The 17,183-nt window shown below is 40.7% G+C and overlaps 1 protein-coding gene across 1 annotated transcript in view; it reads left to right on the forward strand.

Moving 5' to 3' along the window:
* The first annotated feature begins 9 nt into the window (after nucleotides 1–9).
* FGD5 (FYVE, RhoGEF and PH domain containing 5) overlaps nucleotides 10–17,183 on the forward strand; it is a 74,984-nt gene continuing 57,810 nt past the window's right edge. Inside the window, exons 1-2 of the mRNA XM_041425488.1 lie at nucleotides 10–146; nucleotides 7,573–10,510. Coding sequence (XP_041281422.1) covers nucleotides 134–146; nucleotides 7,573–10,510 — 2,951 coding nt within the window. The 5' untranslated portion in view covers nucleotides 10–133. The remainder of the gene's footprint in view (nucleotides 147–7,572; nucleotides 10,511–17,183) is intronic.

Here is a 17,183-nt window from a genome sequence, read left to right on the forward strand (position 1 = left end):
TTATCCCGCTGCGCTCCCGTGCCCCCGCAGGGGCTGTAGGGCCGGGCGCGGCCTCGAGGGGCGAGGGCGGCGGGGCCCCCGGGGCCATGCGCTAAGCGCCCGGAGCAGCCGCCGAGCGAAGTTGGGGTGGAAGATGAACAACGCCGGTAAGTGCGCGGGCCCGCCGGGAAGGGTCTTTGCTTCTGGACATCTTTTCCCCGGGGCCGGCAAACACCGGGCGGGCTTCCTTCCTCCGGCACCCTCCTTCCCTCGGGCCGGCACATCCCATCACCCGGATAGCACCCTTTGCCCGGGCACAGCTCCTCCGGGGCTCGTGTCCCCCTTCGTTCCCGTCCGGCATCCCTTCTTCGGGACCAGCAGGTTCTGGGCCGTGCCGCTGGGGCTGGCACCTCTGCCCTGGGCACCCTCCAGGACCGGCCCTCCTTTTCCCCGCCATCCAGCATCCAGCAGGTGCTCAATGCCTCCCCGAGGCTGAGAGTGCCCCATTGCTTGCCCAGCCGTTGAGGGATCAAGGGCGGGCGAGGTTAGGTGCTCCGGCGACAGCCAGGCTGGCAGACCGGCAGTGCTGCGCTTGCTAAGGGACACGGCTGTGTGCCCACTGCTCCCTCGGATACACTCAACCGTTCACGAAGTTCCTAGGGGATTTGCTGTGACTTTCTTTCCAAGAGTATATTTTTTGGGGGAAAGTAATGTTTTTTGCAGAATTTGCTCTCTAAGGCAAACCCAAACCCTTCCTCCTCCTTTCTGTTAACTTTTCAGATTCTTCCTTGATGGAAACTGGGAAGGTGAAAGAGACAGAATAAGGGAACAAGGCATTCAACAGTTAAAACATAAAAAGAAGCCCCTGGAAAATTAGGGCAAACTTTAAACTGTTCACCAAGACTTTCTCATTTTCAGGGATGAGGCATGAGTGTGAAAAGCATAAAAATACAGGAAACAATTATTGCTACTTGGAGTTATTTAGAAAAATTTAAAGCTGCTTCTAGAATTAAAGATGAAGAGCAACATATCTTTTTTGTTAGCCCTAAAAATTTCCATTGTGTTTCCTTGCTCCAGGTGAATATTGCTCAGCACTTCACTTGCAGTGTATGGGTACATCCTGAAGCCCAGAGATTTTACTGCTAGATACCTTGCCCTACAGCTGTTCTGTGTTGGGAAACTGTGAATCGTTGTTTGCCAAAGCATAGTAACATAGGATAGGAAAAGCTCTTTTTTGTCAAACCCAGCACTGCACTGTTGTATCCGTGTGTTATAGCACTCCTCTGAGTTTAAAGCAAAAAGGTTCTCTTTCCTCTTGGAGTAGGGATTGAGACACTTTCCTAAAATCTGGTGATATTTCCATTCAGTTTTCTGATCCTGGTCTGGATTCTGTCCCTCCCAGGAGACAAATTAATTTGAAAATTAAGCCAGCCAAAAATAACTTCAGCAATGATGCTCCTACCTCTCCTTCTTCATCTCTCCATTATTTGAAACAGACCAGCTCTAATCTACTCCTGTTGTCAGTGGAAGTGCAGGGTAAGGAATATTAGATGTAAAGACTTTGAGGAATGTAGGACTGAATAGGACTGCCTTCATTATCAAAAGCGGCACCCGTTGTTACTACTGCTTTTGTTAATTCCTCCAATTATATCCTAAACAAAAACTTTTCAGGTAGTTCTCCTGCTACTCCTGGTTTCCAGACCAGATTCAACACCATTTATTCTTGTGATTACATTGTCCTTTTGCTTAAAAATAGTTCTTTTCCTCTTCTGGTGTTTACCTTCAGGTTGTATTTATAGAGTGCTCATATCCCTTCTCAGCCTTTGTTTTGTATGTTTGCACAATGCAAGGAATGTCTCCCCCATCAGTGCAAAGCAGAACTTCCTACTGAGTCTGAAGGAGAGGGATATTTATTAACTGGTACAACTTGGGTGCCCAACACCAGCATTATGCTATCTTTGCATTATAGTAAGTAATGCATAGCACCAGTAAGTAGAGTCATATGTGCAGGCATATATGGCAGCCTTGATCCCACAGAAGTTAAAATAATGACAGACTGAGAACAGGAAGGGAGATATGGATTATCCTCAGAGATGCAAAACTGATATGAAAAGATGAAGCAATCCACCCAAGGCCACAGGAAATCTGTGGTAAGAGACAAGAGACCAGACCAGCTTCATATATAAGACCTTCCAGCATCTAGTAATTTTTTTCCAGGTGCTGAAATGATGCAAAATGAAAAGTGTACAGACATTAGACTCCAGATTGTTCAGAGATATCAGCAGACTTTATATTCTTTCAGCTGCTACTGAAAACGATATAGGAAAAGATGCTGTATGGACCTGTCAGAATTTTAACCATCTTCTCTGGCTCCTAGGAAGCAATATATGAACCAACAGGTTGTCTGCCTCAGTGTTAAGTTACTGTTGTGAAAACTGAGCCAAGCTGGTAACATCGCAAATGCTTACAATTACATTAAAAAGAAATGTATGGTAGTAGTTTAGAATTCTCATGTATGTGTGGTTTTTTGTTGCTGAGCCCACCAGTAAGACTTATATGTACAGTCTGCTAGAGACAGTGAAAACACAGGAAAATTTTTAGGATTTTAGGTGTTGAAACATTCCCCTTCCTGATTTTATTGCCTTTTGGTTTTTTCCCCTTCTCCAACACTATTTCACTATGGAATATTATGCTGTTGTATTATATTTATAGATGATTGCAGTAAAGCCATATAGTAACAGAAATTTATAAGGTATTGATCTGATATCCCAGCATCGATCTAATCATAGAGGATGTGTTCCTGTAACTGTACATAGCAGCATTTTAGTTCTGCAGAGTGGGGTGTGCTTTGACAGCCCAGCTGTTAATATCGCAGCTACGACTTTTAAAAGGATAAAATTCCTGTGGGAATTGTTGGGACAGTTACTGCTGACTATAGGTCTATCTTCACACTATGGAGCCCTCTTGCTATATGCAGAGTACCTTTGATCACAAGAACACATACTGATAAGAGAGGAGAGATGCTTCTCAAAAGTGTCAGATTACGAAGGACGTGAAATACCAATTTTGTAAATATCTGAGGCATTTAAGTGCCTGCTGATTTTGACCAGGACCTCGTATTTCAAGTTCCTGAAGTCCAAATTCTCAAAAGCCATGTAACTATCTAATACCTGTTCAAGTCAAACTAGTACCTGAATCTGGATGGAGCCCCAATTAATAGGAAGACTTGCACTCCTATATAATTTGAAAATCCTAATCTGAATACCTTTTCTATTTCAAGTGACTCACATGCAACTGTTTCCACTTCTTGTGTAATTTTTGTAATCTCAAACTTTTCTCCAGTAGCGTGAAATAAGTGATGCACTTATATGCTGTAATGCAAAGGGGACTATTTCTGCATCAAATATTGCCACGATTAATAATATGGAAGAAACAATAATAAATTGAATGTTTCAATGGAAGAAGCAATGTTAAGTGCTGGAAATGGAAGCTGGAGTTAGAAACAAGGCAGTACTAACCGGAAATAAGGGCTTCATTTTTTAAATTAACAACTAATTACAGGACCAAAATATGGTGATACTAAGGTGTATAGTCTACCTTTTGCTGACTTCAGACCAAAATCTTCTAGCAAATCAGTTTTAGCTTCATTCTGATATAGCTATGTGAGATTATAAAGCTCCTGATCAGAGCTGAACAGGACTTTCTTGTGTCTGGATAGTCTCCCTCTACCTCCTGTTTCTCAGACACTTTCCATCTGTGGATTTCAATCCCTTCTTCCTGAGCAGAAGCAGTGGCAGGCAAGGCTTGGTTTCTACCAGGATTCTTGGTTTGGTGCAGTCCCATCCCGCTGTTGCAATATTGTCCCTTCACCTGCCCTGTCACTTCCACTCAAAAGCTCTGCAAATCCCTGAACAATGCATTTCTGCCCTCTGTCCTCAGTGCCTTTCCCATTTTAACGTACATCTAAGTTAAATTAGAGCCAAAGGCATGGAGGAAGCACAGGTCCACAAAAGTTCATTACTCAGAAAAAGCTACTTTCAGCATCTTAAAAGAAGCCTGAACCGGATCGCAGCACCAGTCAAGGCTGAAACCAGTATCTGCACTCTGGAGCTATGTACTTTCTTGAGCCACTAGCAAAGACCATGGCCCTGGGACATGTCTACTTATATCCAGGCAAATGTGAAACCCCAGTGTTTAGTTAGTTCTTGGTGGTGGTGTTTTGTAAGTATGGTCCCTTATAAGCCCCAGTTAAATTCTAGGTGAAATTTGAAGTCCTAAATTTGAAAATATTTGAAAGTGGGTAGTTGCAGTATTTCTGGTAATATCACACTACAAAATGTATATTGTTTCAAAGAAGCACTTGAACAGTGAAGGCTGCATGGGTTGCTTGCTATTCCAGGAGACCTATTCCAGGTGACCTGCTAGACTGCTGTTGACTGCTTAGAAACTTGGATGGGACGAGACTAATGTAATGTAATTTCATATGGATCATGGCAGGAATAGAATTATGCAGAGTTGCCTGAAGGAAGGTGGGTGAGGAGAGGAAGCAGTCCTTGTCAGTACAAGGAAGTACTGAACAATAAGGGGAGGAGCAGGCTAAAGGAATTTGTATTCCCCAAGAGTTTCCTTTTAAGCACAAGGTGGGTGTGTCTCCCTCCAACATAAAATACATCCTAAAATAAACATGCACAATTATTTGGGAACATACACATTACTTATGGTGCAATGTTGCATTTAGAAGTTACAGCCAGAACCTTTCAAGTGGCTCAGACGGCAAAGGAAGCAGAAATTGAAGGAGAATGACATTGTGATAAAAGGCAAGAAGCTGTGGTTTCTTTTGTTTGGGTTATTTTTTAAACAAACGCTTGCACTCCTCCTGCTGCCTCTTCCTCACATTGCCACCAAAGAAAAAGGGAAATTGTTTAAGGAGACTCATGAAAGGCAAGATCAATGGACAAGGCAGTTAGGAAAAAAAAAAAACTATGTAAGGGAACAGCAGTGACCAGTAGCTGGCACAAGTGGGTAGGAGAAGGACATGACAATGCCTATTACCACACTGTGTACAGGGTCCACTACCATAAGTTCTCTTCCAACAGCACTGCTACTGAAGGTAGCAGAAGGAAAAACTCAAGATTATTTGATCCTTTTCATGTAGAAAATTGTCACTGGAGCAAAAGGGGGTAATTTTTTAAGGTGTATTTCTTTTAAGTGGATGTTTCCATGGTTATTTTACTTAAAGGAAACGAGTTCATGTCATTATTTTATTTCAAATTTGTTTATACGACAAAACTTGGAAGGTTCCAGCATTCTCTGAAGTCCAGTCTTTTCCTCATTATTCACTGTTTCAGTACAGACACTCTCTGAAAAGAAAAAGGATGAGAATGGAGAAACTTCAAGTTTTATCACATTCCAGGAACAGACTAGTATTTGTATCCTACTCTGGGATATACATTCCTAGGAAAGGCCAGGTACTGCAGAAAGTGGTGTAGTACCTCCAAAATGACAGGGTTTTTTTCGGAGTTAGTCCTAAAAATGTCTTATTATGGTGATAAAGGTGTAAAGACTCAGTTTTAGCTAATGACAAATTCATTCACTTTACTACCAGAAAGTTACTTTAGGATGTTCCGTGATTTCAGTAACTAATTTAAAAATGCAAAAGGTAGCTCTCGCTGAGGCACCGGGCTTACAAGATACTAAACCCACTTCTGTTGCCTTCCTGTTTTTAACTGGCAAGAGTCTCCAGCACTCTGCAGCCTTCAAGTGCTGCCTGCAAAAGAAGTAATGTTACAGCAAAGGTGGAGTGTCCGGCACATAAAGTTTCTGACTTAATGGACAGGGAAAAACAAGTTACCCATTCTGTGATTAGACAGACACCCAGCAGCCTAAACCAGCAGTGGATACTGTGAAACACCACAGTAACTGTAGACGGGTGAATACACAGTTCTCTCTCCCTCCTTTTTCATGAGTTAAGTCTCCCACATGCAGCTGGATTGGATAAAACTCTAGATGCAGAATAATTCTTAAGCAGTATATGTGATAAGGCACCTGCTTATAACAGATTTTTCATTTCTTCTGGGCTGAGATCACTGATTCAGATTTTAACTTAGATGAAATATCTCTGGTGTCTTATAACTTTAGAAAGACTGTTTTCTGATTACATCAGAATACCAAATTGTCAGCTTCTTTCTGAGTATCAAGAAGAAATTTCAGGAAGGTTAAGAAGATCAGAAGAAACAGCCTTTTATGTCTCCCAGAGTTTAACCAAAAAAATAGGCCAGTATTATTTCAGTACAAATTACTCCAATTATACTAGGACAACAATAAGAAAAGTACCATGCCACCAAACATTGGGAGAACCAGAGAATCTTTTTCAAGCAGTTTGCATTCAGTATTCCTATATTCTTAGTACAGAGCACACTTCAGTTCTGTCTGCACTTCTACATATCTAAAGTCTGCATTTCAAAATACTCTAAATGCAACAGCATGGTAGCTACACTTTCTGAAGCTCATACCATGATTTTTGATAGGATTTCACATAGGAACAGTGTTCCAAATTTTGTCTTTTGAGATGCTGTTCTTTCTTCTGAGTTGTGCATGAAGATTATCTACAAATAATTGTTTCTATCTCTGTAATGATGCAGTAGTTTGTCCTGTGCTTTTCTTTACAATGGAGAGCTCTCCTTTTTCCACCTCAATGTGTAAATTAAAATTATAATTAGAGATTTCTGATTGCTTAACTATGTAATTATCTATTGATAGCTAGGAAACAGCAGTAGGAGGAAACCACTTCTCCCTACTTCTTACCATCTGTAATCATTTGATATGCTGGCTTCTTCATGCTACATATTTTATCTCATAAAAAAATAAAAACAAGGAAGGATCCCTATTGCTGCCTATTTATTCAGTCTTTCAGCATTTCATTTGGTTTTTGAAGAATATTAATTTCAGGACCAAGACAGCTGGAAATGGCTGTGGCAGGCAAGCTGCTGAATAAAATGGTGACATAGATACGATTTAATTCACATAGCTTCAATCTAGTTTATTGCCAGTCTGCTTGATTTCCCCTACATGTGTGCCAACACTACCACTGGAAATAAAAGGCTGGCCTTATGTTAAATACATAACAACAAATGTATTTACATAAATACACTTAAAATACATTTTGATGTTTAGAGAAGTTTGTACCTGCAAGGGATCCTGGCATTTACAGGAGGAATGGAGGATCTTTTGACTAAAGGGCTGAAGAAGCTGTATGCTGAAAACATAATTTGAGTTTAAACTAGTAACTCTCTTAATGTTTTGGGTTGAAGTATGATACATCCTTGGCTCTGCAGCTGTACATCTTTCCCAAGTGTGTTAGGGCTGCATCTAGTTCAGTTCAGATTTGACCTTAAACTATGCTCACTGGAGTATCTACAGTGTCACATGGAGGGACAATACATATGCTTTGCTCCTTCAGTTCTTTTTTCAGCCTTTTGTTGGCTGGACTACTTCCGCATTACAAGTCACTGATAAAGTGTATTGCGGGATGTATTCTGCTGACTTTAATAAGAAACCAGGATGACTAACATGATTTTTGTTTCTTTTCTCCAGAAATCTCAAAACCACCGTTAGCACCGAAACCAAAGATTATTGGTCATCTTTCTCCAGCACCTGTCTCCAAATTTTCTCCTTCACTGCTAAGAGCTGATATTCTTCATCACCCGAACTCTGTGTCTAGGGGTCCCAAACCACCTATTGCTCCCAAGCCAAAATTCTCAGCTGACACTGAGGGCAAATCTAACAACAATAATTTAAATAAATATGCAAATGGGAAACTGGTGTGTCTTGGTGGAGAGCTGTGTGGAGGAAACCAATGCAATGCTCATTGCCTAGGATCTGAGGCAGATAATGAATACATTGTAGTTTCTGAAGCTCAGCTGCCCAACAAAGACTCTAATGATTTGGAACATGAGCATGATCAAAACCTAGATTGCTCTGTGGAAAATGAAGTCTCAGAATCTCCAGAAAAGGTAGAGAAGGAAGAGGATAACATTGCTAGTGATGAGAATACCAGTAATCAAGAAGTCATCAAAAATGAGCGCTGTAACTCTTCAGATACTGCTGAACCAAGGGAACCAGACTCTGAGGAGTCATCCAGAGACTGTGACCAGACCAAAGCACTTTGTGAGGAGTTCTTAGATGCCCCAGATAGGGATAACAATGCTACCAAGAATGTAGATGAAGATGAGGATGTTGTAGAGGATTGTATTGAAAGAAAAAACAGGCAAGAAACTTCTTACAACCTGGAACTGGTCAAGAGCAGTAGTGGTTGTGAGACTGACAGTGACAACATTTTGAATAGAGATGAGAAACTAATGGGTGATCCTTGTAGAGATACCATTGCAATGTCACTGCCTGCAGATGAATCAATCCCAGCTTGTGAGAAGGTAGGGCAAGAGGTGGAGGAAGAACTGCCTGAGATTTTAGAAATGGCAGATGGCTGTCTAGCACAAAATGATGAGCGCAGTGTGCATGCAGAGCTTGATTTGAATATGGAAGGGGACTCACAAAATGATGACTGTGCAGGCCCTGACATGCTGCCTGAGGAGACCAGTAAAGAAACAGGTCCTGACTTAGAACTGTGTGGAGATGAACCCAGTGCCAAAAATGGTTTAGCAGAGTTCATCCATCAAGCAGCAGCTGAAGAGGAGGAAGTAGACCCAAATGAGCACAATAATACAAACACAGGAAATGCCAGTGGTGGCTGCCAGATCACTGAGAGGAAAAGTGAGAAGACATCAGAGGTAGCCTGTGAAGCAAGCAAAGACTCTGGGAAAGAGGAAGAAGAAACTGTGAATGCAGAGAATATGGATGATGTGTGTCAGATTGCACCATGTGAGAATGAATGTTGCGAGGAAATACCTGTGGAACATTCAGATGAGAATCTTCAAACAGAAGAGGCCTCTCTGCATGAAGATGGCATGATTTCTGATAGTCTAGCTTGTAGTCCAGGGATGGAGCCAGAGCTGGAAGCTGTAACTGTTGAAGAGCATAGTGAAAATACTGTGGAAGCCTCTAAGTCAGATGAGTTGCTACTCAAAGACAATGAGGTGGAACCAAACATCCTCAGCAAAAGTGTCCCAAGTTTGCCTCAAGAGGTCTCACTTGAAGACAACTTAGAAATCTGTAAGCATGGCAAAATTAATGTAGAATGTGGGACCAAACATGTTTTGGATGAAAATGTAGCAGTCCCTGAAGTGGTCATTGTGACTGATGAATCGGAGGAAAGAGAAACTAGCAGTGATTCCCTAGATGATCCTTATGTGCTTCCTGAAGAAAATGAAATTGTCCATGATGTGCAGACTGATTTAGAAGCTGATCACATTAAAAGGGGTGAATTAGGCATAGATGGTGAAAACAGCTTGCTGCCCATTGATCGTAAAAGTATTGTCACTAGAACACGATCTCTCTCTGGGAGAATGCCAGGCTACGTCCCAGAAACTGTTCCAGAAGAAACTGGACCTGAAACTGATTTACCCTCTTCCCGAAATGACTCTGGGACAGAAGACTTGAGCAATAATTCCTTTTCATTGGAAGGAAAACCAGTGGAAGCCAACAGGGCTTTACCAACCAAGTCAAGACGCTTTATTTTATATCCTCGATCTTACTCTGTTGAAGGGAGAGAAATACCTATCTCTGTTTACAGAGAAAGTGATGTCTGTTTACTGGATGGTGTTAGAATAAAAAGGACAGAAGACAACTTGTCCCTGCCTTGTGTCAATGGTTCCTCAGGTAGTTTTTCCCAGCAAAATCATCTCTCATCCTGTGGCATATCTACTCCATCCTCAGTTGTTGATATACCACCTCCATTTGAGCTTGCCTACATCACCAAAAAGCCAATCACTAAAAGTTCACCTTCACTTTTGATAGAGAATGACTCACCTGCTAAGTATACCAAGAAGAAGAAATCTTCTTTTAAGAGGTTTCTTACTCTAAAGTTCAAGAAGAAAAGTGAAAATAAAGTTCATGTAGATGTTAATGTTTCTTCTTCAAGGTCCTCATCAGAGTCCAGCTATCATGGGCCTAACAGGCTGATGGAGCTGGAAGGAAGAAGCCTAAGTAGCTCACCTCAACTAAAATCACATGTGGGGAAGCTCCGTGCATCTGAGTCTCCCTCAGCTGTTCTTTTCTATAAGGATGGTAAAAGAAAAGGAACGCCCAAGTCCTTCAGCAGGAGTGTGTCAAGGGTGGAGTCCTTTGAGGACCGGTCCAGACCTCCTTTCATGCCATTACCATTAACGAAACCTAGGTCTATTTCTTTTCCCAATGCTGACACATCTGACTATGAGAACATTCCTGCTATGAGCTCTGACTATGAGAACATACAAATTCCTCCTCAGAGATCCACCAGAGCAGGAACTTTTACCGAGTTTTTTGAAGATCCCAGCAGGGCATTATCTGCTGCTAATGAGAATGATGGCTATGTGGATATGAGCAGCTTCACTGGCTTTGAGAACAAGCAGCAAACCACAGACCAGGAAACAGAAAGGTACTGTAATAAATTATTATGTAAGATGTGCTAGCCTTGGCCAAACAAGCAAGGCCTTCCCCGCTAGGTATCATAGGCAGATTCTCCATGTTGGCTGGTTTACACCCCTCTCAGGAAATGCTTACAAGAATGATTGGAAGAATACAAGATAAGCCTTTAACAGTGGAAAAAAAAAAAGACATCAAATTAACTCCTTACTTTGTAAATGAATACTGGATGTGGATCCTATGATTTGCAGGCAGAAACCAAAGAATATTCAAAAAATTTTGGTTTATCCAGTGAATCTAATTTTTGTGGCTGGCAAGGGAAATGGGGAAAGTTTGCTTTGTTCTTCAGTAAGAAAGGTTTCTGACTTCTTGACTGAATGAAATGAGAGCCTGTGTGCTGGAAGGGGTCCTGCTTCTTTTTTAAATTCCTGTCAATTTCTCAAAACAATAATATATACATAATTTATGTTTCAAAGTACATCAGGTAAATATAGACCAGAAAATCACAAACTAATAAGACTAGACAGTGAATTTTAGGAGCTGCTTTAAGGGCTATCATGGCCCTTGGACAGAGCTGCTAACCTATAAATGAATTAAATAGTTCTGAAATCATATGCACTGCTAACATTAATAACAATCTTTCACTCCATTCCATTAGGTTATTTCCAAATATGAAAATGTCTTTTTCATAGGAACGTAGGCACAATGAATTCAACACCTTTGAATTTGAGTTTGCTGTCAAATTATAGCGTACCATCAATGGAATGCAGAGATGTAAATAAGAAGAGTGTTTTCCATTAAGCTCATGTTTAACAGATAATGAGATAACAAGGTGCAAAGCAAATGAATGAAAAGAAATGTCTTTAATGCAGTTGCGTTTTGTTAGAGGTGTATGGAAAAGATAAAAATCTTAAAAATAAGGCTTTCATGCCCATTTGTATGCCTCATTCTCCAAAAGATTTAATACTCATGTTTCTTTGCAACATTTATTTTTTCTGGTTGTCTCTCTTATCATTGTGGATGGAACAAACTATGGGCATTCCACAAATCCCTCTTAGGGTACTTTAGACCTAGGGATTAAAAGAACTTTTCTTTAACACCTCTGAATGAGTCTTGTAAACCCTTTCTAAGACACAAATGATGTGGGGTAGTAAGACATGGGAAAAGAGATTGCATCAAGGCTTAAGCAGGGGATCCAAATGCACCTGAAGCTGAGAGATGTGGAACAGGGGCCTGTTTAGCTCTTTGGATGGCTGCCTGCAGTATAGGAACTCCAGTGATGCTGACACAGGGACATGGTGGAGCTTCACAGCACACACCATCACATCCCCAGAGCAGCAAAAGCTACTTTACTCACTTGCTTTCAGTGGTTTGTGTTTTGTCCAGCACACTGACATTTGCTTTTGAAACAGCCAGCCAACTCTTTGTGTCCATGAAACACCACCCATTGTAGGTAGTTCTTGAAGAACCAAGTTAAAAATATTAGGACTATGTCAGTTGCTGTGACTTGGGCCCATTTATGAACTTCCTGTGGAAGCCTGTAGTTTCAAAGGGAGAGCCAATCCAAACTGGTTCAGGAAGTCTCGAGGTCAAGGCATGAACATAATCTTCAGCCTGCTGTTTGTTGTGCATGCAGTTTTTGCCGCTGGGGGTGCAATGAAGGCTAGGCTCCTGTACAGCCCCTTTATCAAGATAACCAGGGTGGAGGGGAAGAGCACCAGGCAGACATAATTACTGCTGAGATAGCTATTATTTGCTGTATTTTGTCAGCATGTTTTGGACAAAGACATGCCTGAAAAGCTTTGATGAAATGTAAATATGCATCCCATGTACATCCACATGCAGTGGTATAACAAACTTGAAGAAACAGTGTATGGCCTAATTGTAAAGCAGAGCAAATTGTACAAGCAGGTGCACCTATTTACACATGCCTACATGATGTATGGACATGGATGTTTCATTTGCTGCTAAAGTAGTTTGGCCTAAAATGCCTCGCTATGGATTTAAGATTTCTAGTAAGAATACCTATCAAACACACCTCTACCACAATGAGATAAAAATTTATTTGAACTGTAGCTTGCTTATATCCAGAGGCTTTTTTCAACTGTTTGAGACTACAAGTGTGTTGGATTAAACCTTTGCAATGCATGGTTTTTGAGTCCATGAACTTCTTTTTTGTATATTCACCTGTAGAGCACTTGTGTTAAACATCTGGTGATACCTTATGGAATTGTTACATTTTTGATGAATAATCAAGTTCAACTCTTCTATCACATGTCAGAGAACAGAATGTGAGTGTTATAAAAGATTATTATAAACCAGGAACCTTCCCTACTGTGTACGACTGGGGAACAGCAGGGCAGGAGGGCACTTCACAGAAACTCCCTGATGAGAAGATTCATTGTTTAACTTTCTTGCTTAAAAAGACAGACATTTGAAGTGTGCTGCTATGCAGCCAGCAGGAGAATCCTAACAGCAATACCAAGACTTTAATCAGCTCTGAGAAATACAGTTGAGTATTGCATCAGATGGGCACGGAGGACGGCCACTAGAAACTCCTGAAGCCTTTCACTCCTTGGATAAAAATTGCAGCTGAAGCAATAGGTACAGCTAAAGCACCTGATTGTTTTTTATACAGGTGCACTGTTTTTTATGCTTGCCCCTTCCTATGGCAATTAATTCAGGTGAACTCTGGCCCAAAGAAAACCGTAAACCTATAGTTGTTTCTGTCCCAACAAAGAGCAAATGAGTGGGAAGCATTCTAGAGATAATCAAAATAACCTCATACACAGGGAGTAGTTGTGAAAGGAGAAGCAACACCAAATTTCCAGATGTTTCTGACATTTTCTAGAACACATGGGCAGAAAAAAGACGCATGGTTTGTTAGCTGTTTTTGACTTGTACAACACCTGCCCATATGCTGACCATATCAAGACTTCTCATCCCAATGAGCAGTTCAGTTACCATACTTTCCTGTTTATGGTAAAACTCAAGGAGAATTTTGTCAAAAAGATAAAATCAACTCATGCTTTGTTTTTTTGCTTGTCCTAGCTAGAGCTGCTCAGTACTAGGCATGGCTGTCAGAGGATATCCAAACAAGACACACATGTTCAACGCAGTTCAAGCTGCCTTTTGGCTTACTGCTATGTATAATAATAGCAATGTTGCTGACCTTACCCTGCATTAGTAAGAGAAGCAATCTATATCTATACTGGAGGCAAATCTATGCAAAGCAAGCTTTGAGCTGTAGATTCAGCATAGATTTAGATAGTTGTTTTGGGAAAGATTTTCATTTTCCCATCCTTTCCTTTTCTTGCTTTCACAGGAAAACAAATTCTAGCTGCTGATTCCACTCAGTTCCTTGTTCTCTGCTTCTTAAATCCCTGCTCTGTGACTACACTAAGTTAGCATGCACCCATAGCACTGATGAGAAGCTTTACAAGAGACAGAATTTTGGTTTTGTAGGTCTAGCATTTCTCAGGGCTGGTGATCTATTAGTGTTTGTTATGGAGGTAGCACAAAAATGGTCTACCAATGGGGCTTAGCTCCTTTAAAGACCTGTATGGGTCAGTTGTATAGGAATTTTGCTGACAATCATTAAGGTGAAGAAAACCAAAGTGATCATGAGCATTGTGAGAGGTTTTTAAAAGAAACATAGTTTTTTAAAAATAATTCAAAAAAATCTCTACATAGATTTTTGGTTGTTTGGTTTTTTTTTTTGATGTCAGTGTGAAACGTACTGTGCTCTAGATCTTGTAGATGGGAGAAAGTCCCATAAAAATGCTGTCACAGAGGGAAGGAGGATCAGGGACGGAACCTAGAGACAAGGAAAAGAGACATTGTCACTTGTGATCTGGTGAATAGGATGGAAAATAAAATCTCATGAGCTTTCACCACTTCTTGAATTTTGCAGCATAATTCTGAAAGAAAGGTTTGTAAGTTCATTGCAGAATAAGGGATCCCAGTACTATACTTGACTTCAGGCCATGCACAACCTATTGAAAATCTTGACAACAGCTGGCTCTGATGTGAGTCATGTTTTTATTTCTGTTTACTTGAGTATTGTCTGAATTGCAGCAGGGAATTTGAAGGTGACAGTGGTTAATGCAGAACTTCAAGCTGCTCATAGACAGGGAGCATTCTGCTGAAGATAACCTGTTGCTGCTGGGCAACGGGGCATGCGTCACCTTGCACTGTCAGGCATTAGAGACAGAAAATATTAAGTGCTCTTGGATGACAGAGTTTTTCTAAGAAGCACCTCTGCAAAGTGTCTCTAGACAGTATCAATAATGTCATAGTAATACGAAAGAATGAAAGATTTTAATACATTGTCCACAAGCAGGTATCAATTTTCCAGCAGCTCCATGACTGCTCTCCTGTTTCCTCATATCTATGGAGCTGTTTGTCTTGGTTCATGCTGGGGATGCAGATGTGTAGGGACATTATAGGTCGTGAGAAAGCCAGCGTGGTCCCTCAGCACAGCTTTGCATTGCATTTCACCATCCTGCATACATAGCACGACCTCAGAGAACTGCCACTGCTCAGACACAATGTGCTGGATCTCACCCTGGCTTTGTTTATGAGAGATCACAGTCTCATATACCTCCCAAAAAATGGTCCAAAGACCTCAGCATATGTTGCCTTTATTAGCAGACGTTTGCTTTATTAGTTGATGGACTCCTTTGTGATGGCTACTTTAATTATCAAATTACAGTGCAGGAAAGAAGGAATGTGTACACATCGCCCTCTTCATGTCCTGAGGGTTTTGATGCCTGGGTTAACTTCTCTGTCTTCACTGTTTTCATTAAATAAACCAGAAATACATTTCAGTGGGGTTACACAAGAGCAGAGAGTCTGCTGTGTGTTGCAGAATTGTCTTGGATGATGGTTATGGAGCCAGAAGTGATATTGGTGTGATTTAAGCATTGCTAGCATCATGCAGAAAGAAAGCACGTGCTGCAGACAGGGTGATGAAATGTTTGTAATGGTAAGACCTTTTACTGTCAATAACATGGCGTGTTATTGCATGCCTTGTTTTGTGCATACCTTTCCCCTCTCCCACCCCCACCAGGAACCTCACTCAGAAGATTTATTGAAGGAGAGACTGCACATTAAAATGCTGTAGCCTTTCCAGAATCCATTGCTCCATGACGTGGGGTATGTCTCTAGATTAGATTTGTAGAAAAGCAACAGAGTGCTATTGCATTTTAAATGCAAATCCAGTCTAGTAGTTTCTGTTTTGTTGTGCCACTCACCAAAGTTATTTATAGTGCACAACACATTTTTAATTATCCTACAAGAATTCTTCTTTTACAGGACCCAAAGAGGGCTTAATGTAAAAACTGCCTCTAAAAATTTGGCGTTCAGTGGCATACAACAATTAATTTTATTTTAATTGACCAATTAGAGTTAATGGATGGAAGAACATATTTAAGTCACGCTATTTGTTTTGCCAAGAACCCTCTTAAAGAGTTTATAAAAGAATCCTTTCACTTCAGTAATTGCCTGGATTAATTAGACGCTATCCATTAAAAGCCTAGAGCAAACAGATTTAGACATATTGCTAGCACCTTTTGGTGCTCTGACTTATGCTACACTAGCTTTATCAGTATCACAGGGATACTCAAACTTCTTTTTCTCAAAAGAAATACAGCTAAGTACTGATGAACTGAGACAAGGGATAGTTGCATATGTCTGCTGCACAGTCTCCATCCAGCTATTCTCAGCTGTCCCAAATTAAGTACCTCTTCAGTCTCTTGATAGTTTGTCCTTATGCCTTGAATATGTTCACTAAACTTGGATATTAACCCACTGCATCCCCCTGATGGGCCCTCGGGGCAGGTGGACCTCATCAAGGATAGCTAGTTTGGTGTTTCTGATGAGAGTTTCTTATCCTCTTACATTTCAGGTCTCAGTCTGCATTCTTAGTTCTGAGAGTTGGCTAGAAGAACTCAGAAAAGACTCTTCCTTAGCACACATGTCTACAGAAGTAATGGACTGCATACAGTACAACACAACTTTGAAGTCAAATCTACTGGTCCTTAAATAGAAAAGGGCAGTATGTGAGGTAAAACTGGGCACCTCAAAATCTTTCCTTCACTCTTTCTACTTTCGCATTGCTAGCCTTAAAAATCGAGACACTGGCAGTGAGATAAAACTACATCACAGTTAATACATCCAGGGTAAAGAGCCACTGTGAAAGTGACATATATTAAGTTGTCTGGACAAGTAATTTATCTTGTCATTTGATTGCAGTTTTAAGAAAAAACATTGCTTCAATGGCTAAAAGAGAGACAAAATATGTGTGCCTAACTGACAAGTCCAAGAAAAAAGCCCCAACGAAATAAAGGAATTCGGTAGTTCATGACATATTTCTGATTGTTTCATTTGCAAGTAAAAAAAAAAAAAAGGATATTGAAGTAAATTCTGAACTAAACCATATTTTTGAATTGCAGAATTAAGATGGTTTTGATTTTCCATGATTATTTGGGAGAGCAGCCAGAAGTATTTAATGGATGCATCCCAGCCAAATATTACAAATCCATTTCATTTTTAATAATTTCAAAGCTGATTTTCCAATTTAAAAAAACCTCAGCCAAGCAAAAGTACAGCCAACTCTAATTTTAATCTGGGAAATTAAAACAACCTCTTAGAAGACAGAAGAGACCACTTTCCTTCAGCCTACG

The sequence above is a fragment of the Onychostruthus taczanowskii genome, unplaced genomic scaffold (genome assembly GCF_017590055.1).
Source record: "Onychostruthus taczanowskii isolate IOZ18803 unplaced genomic scaffold, ASM1759005v1 scaffold9, whole genome shotgun sequence".
In the NCBI taxonomy this organism is placed as follows: Eukaryota; Metazoa; Chordata; class Aves; order Passeriformes; family Passeridae; genus Onychostruthus; species Onychostruthus taczanowskii.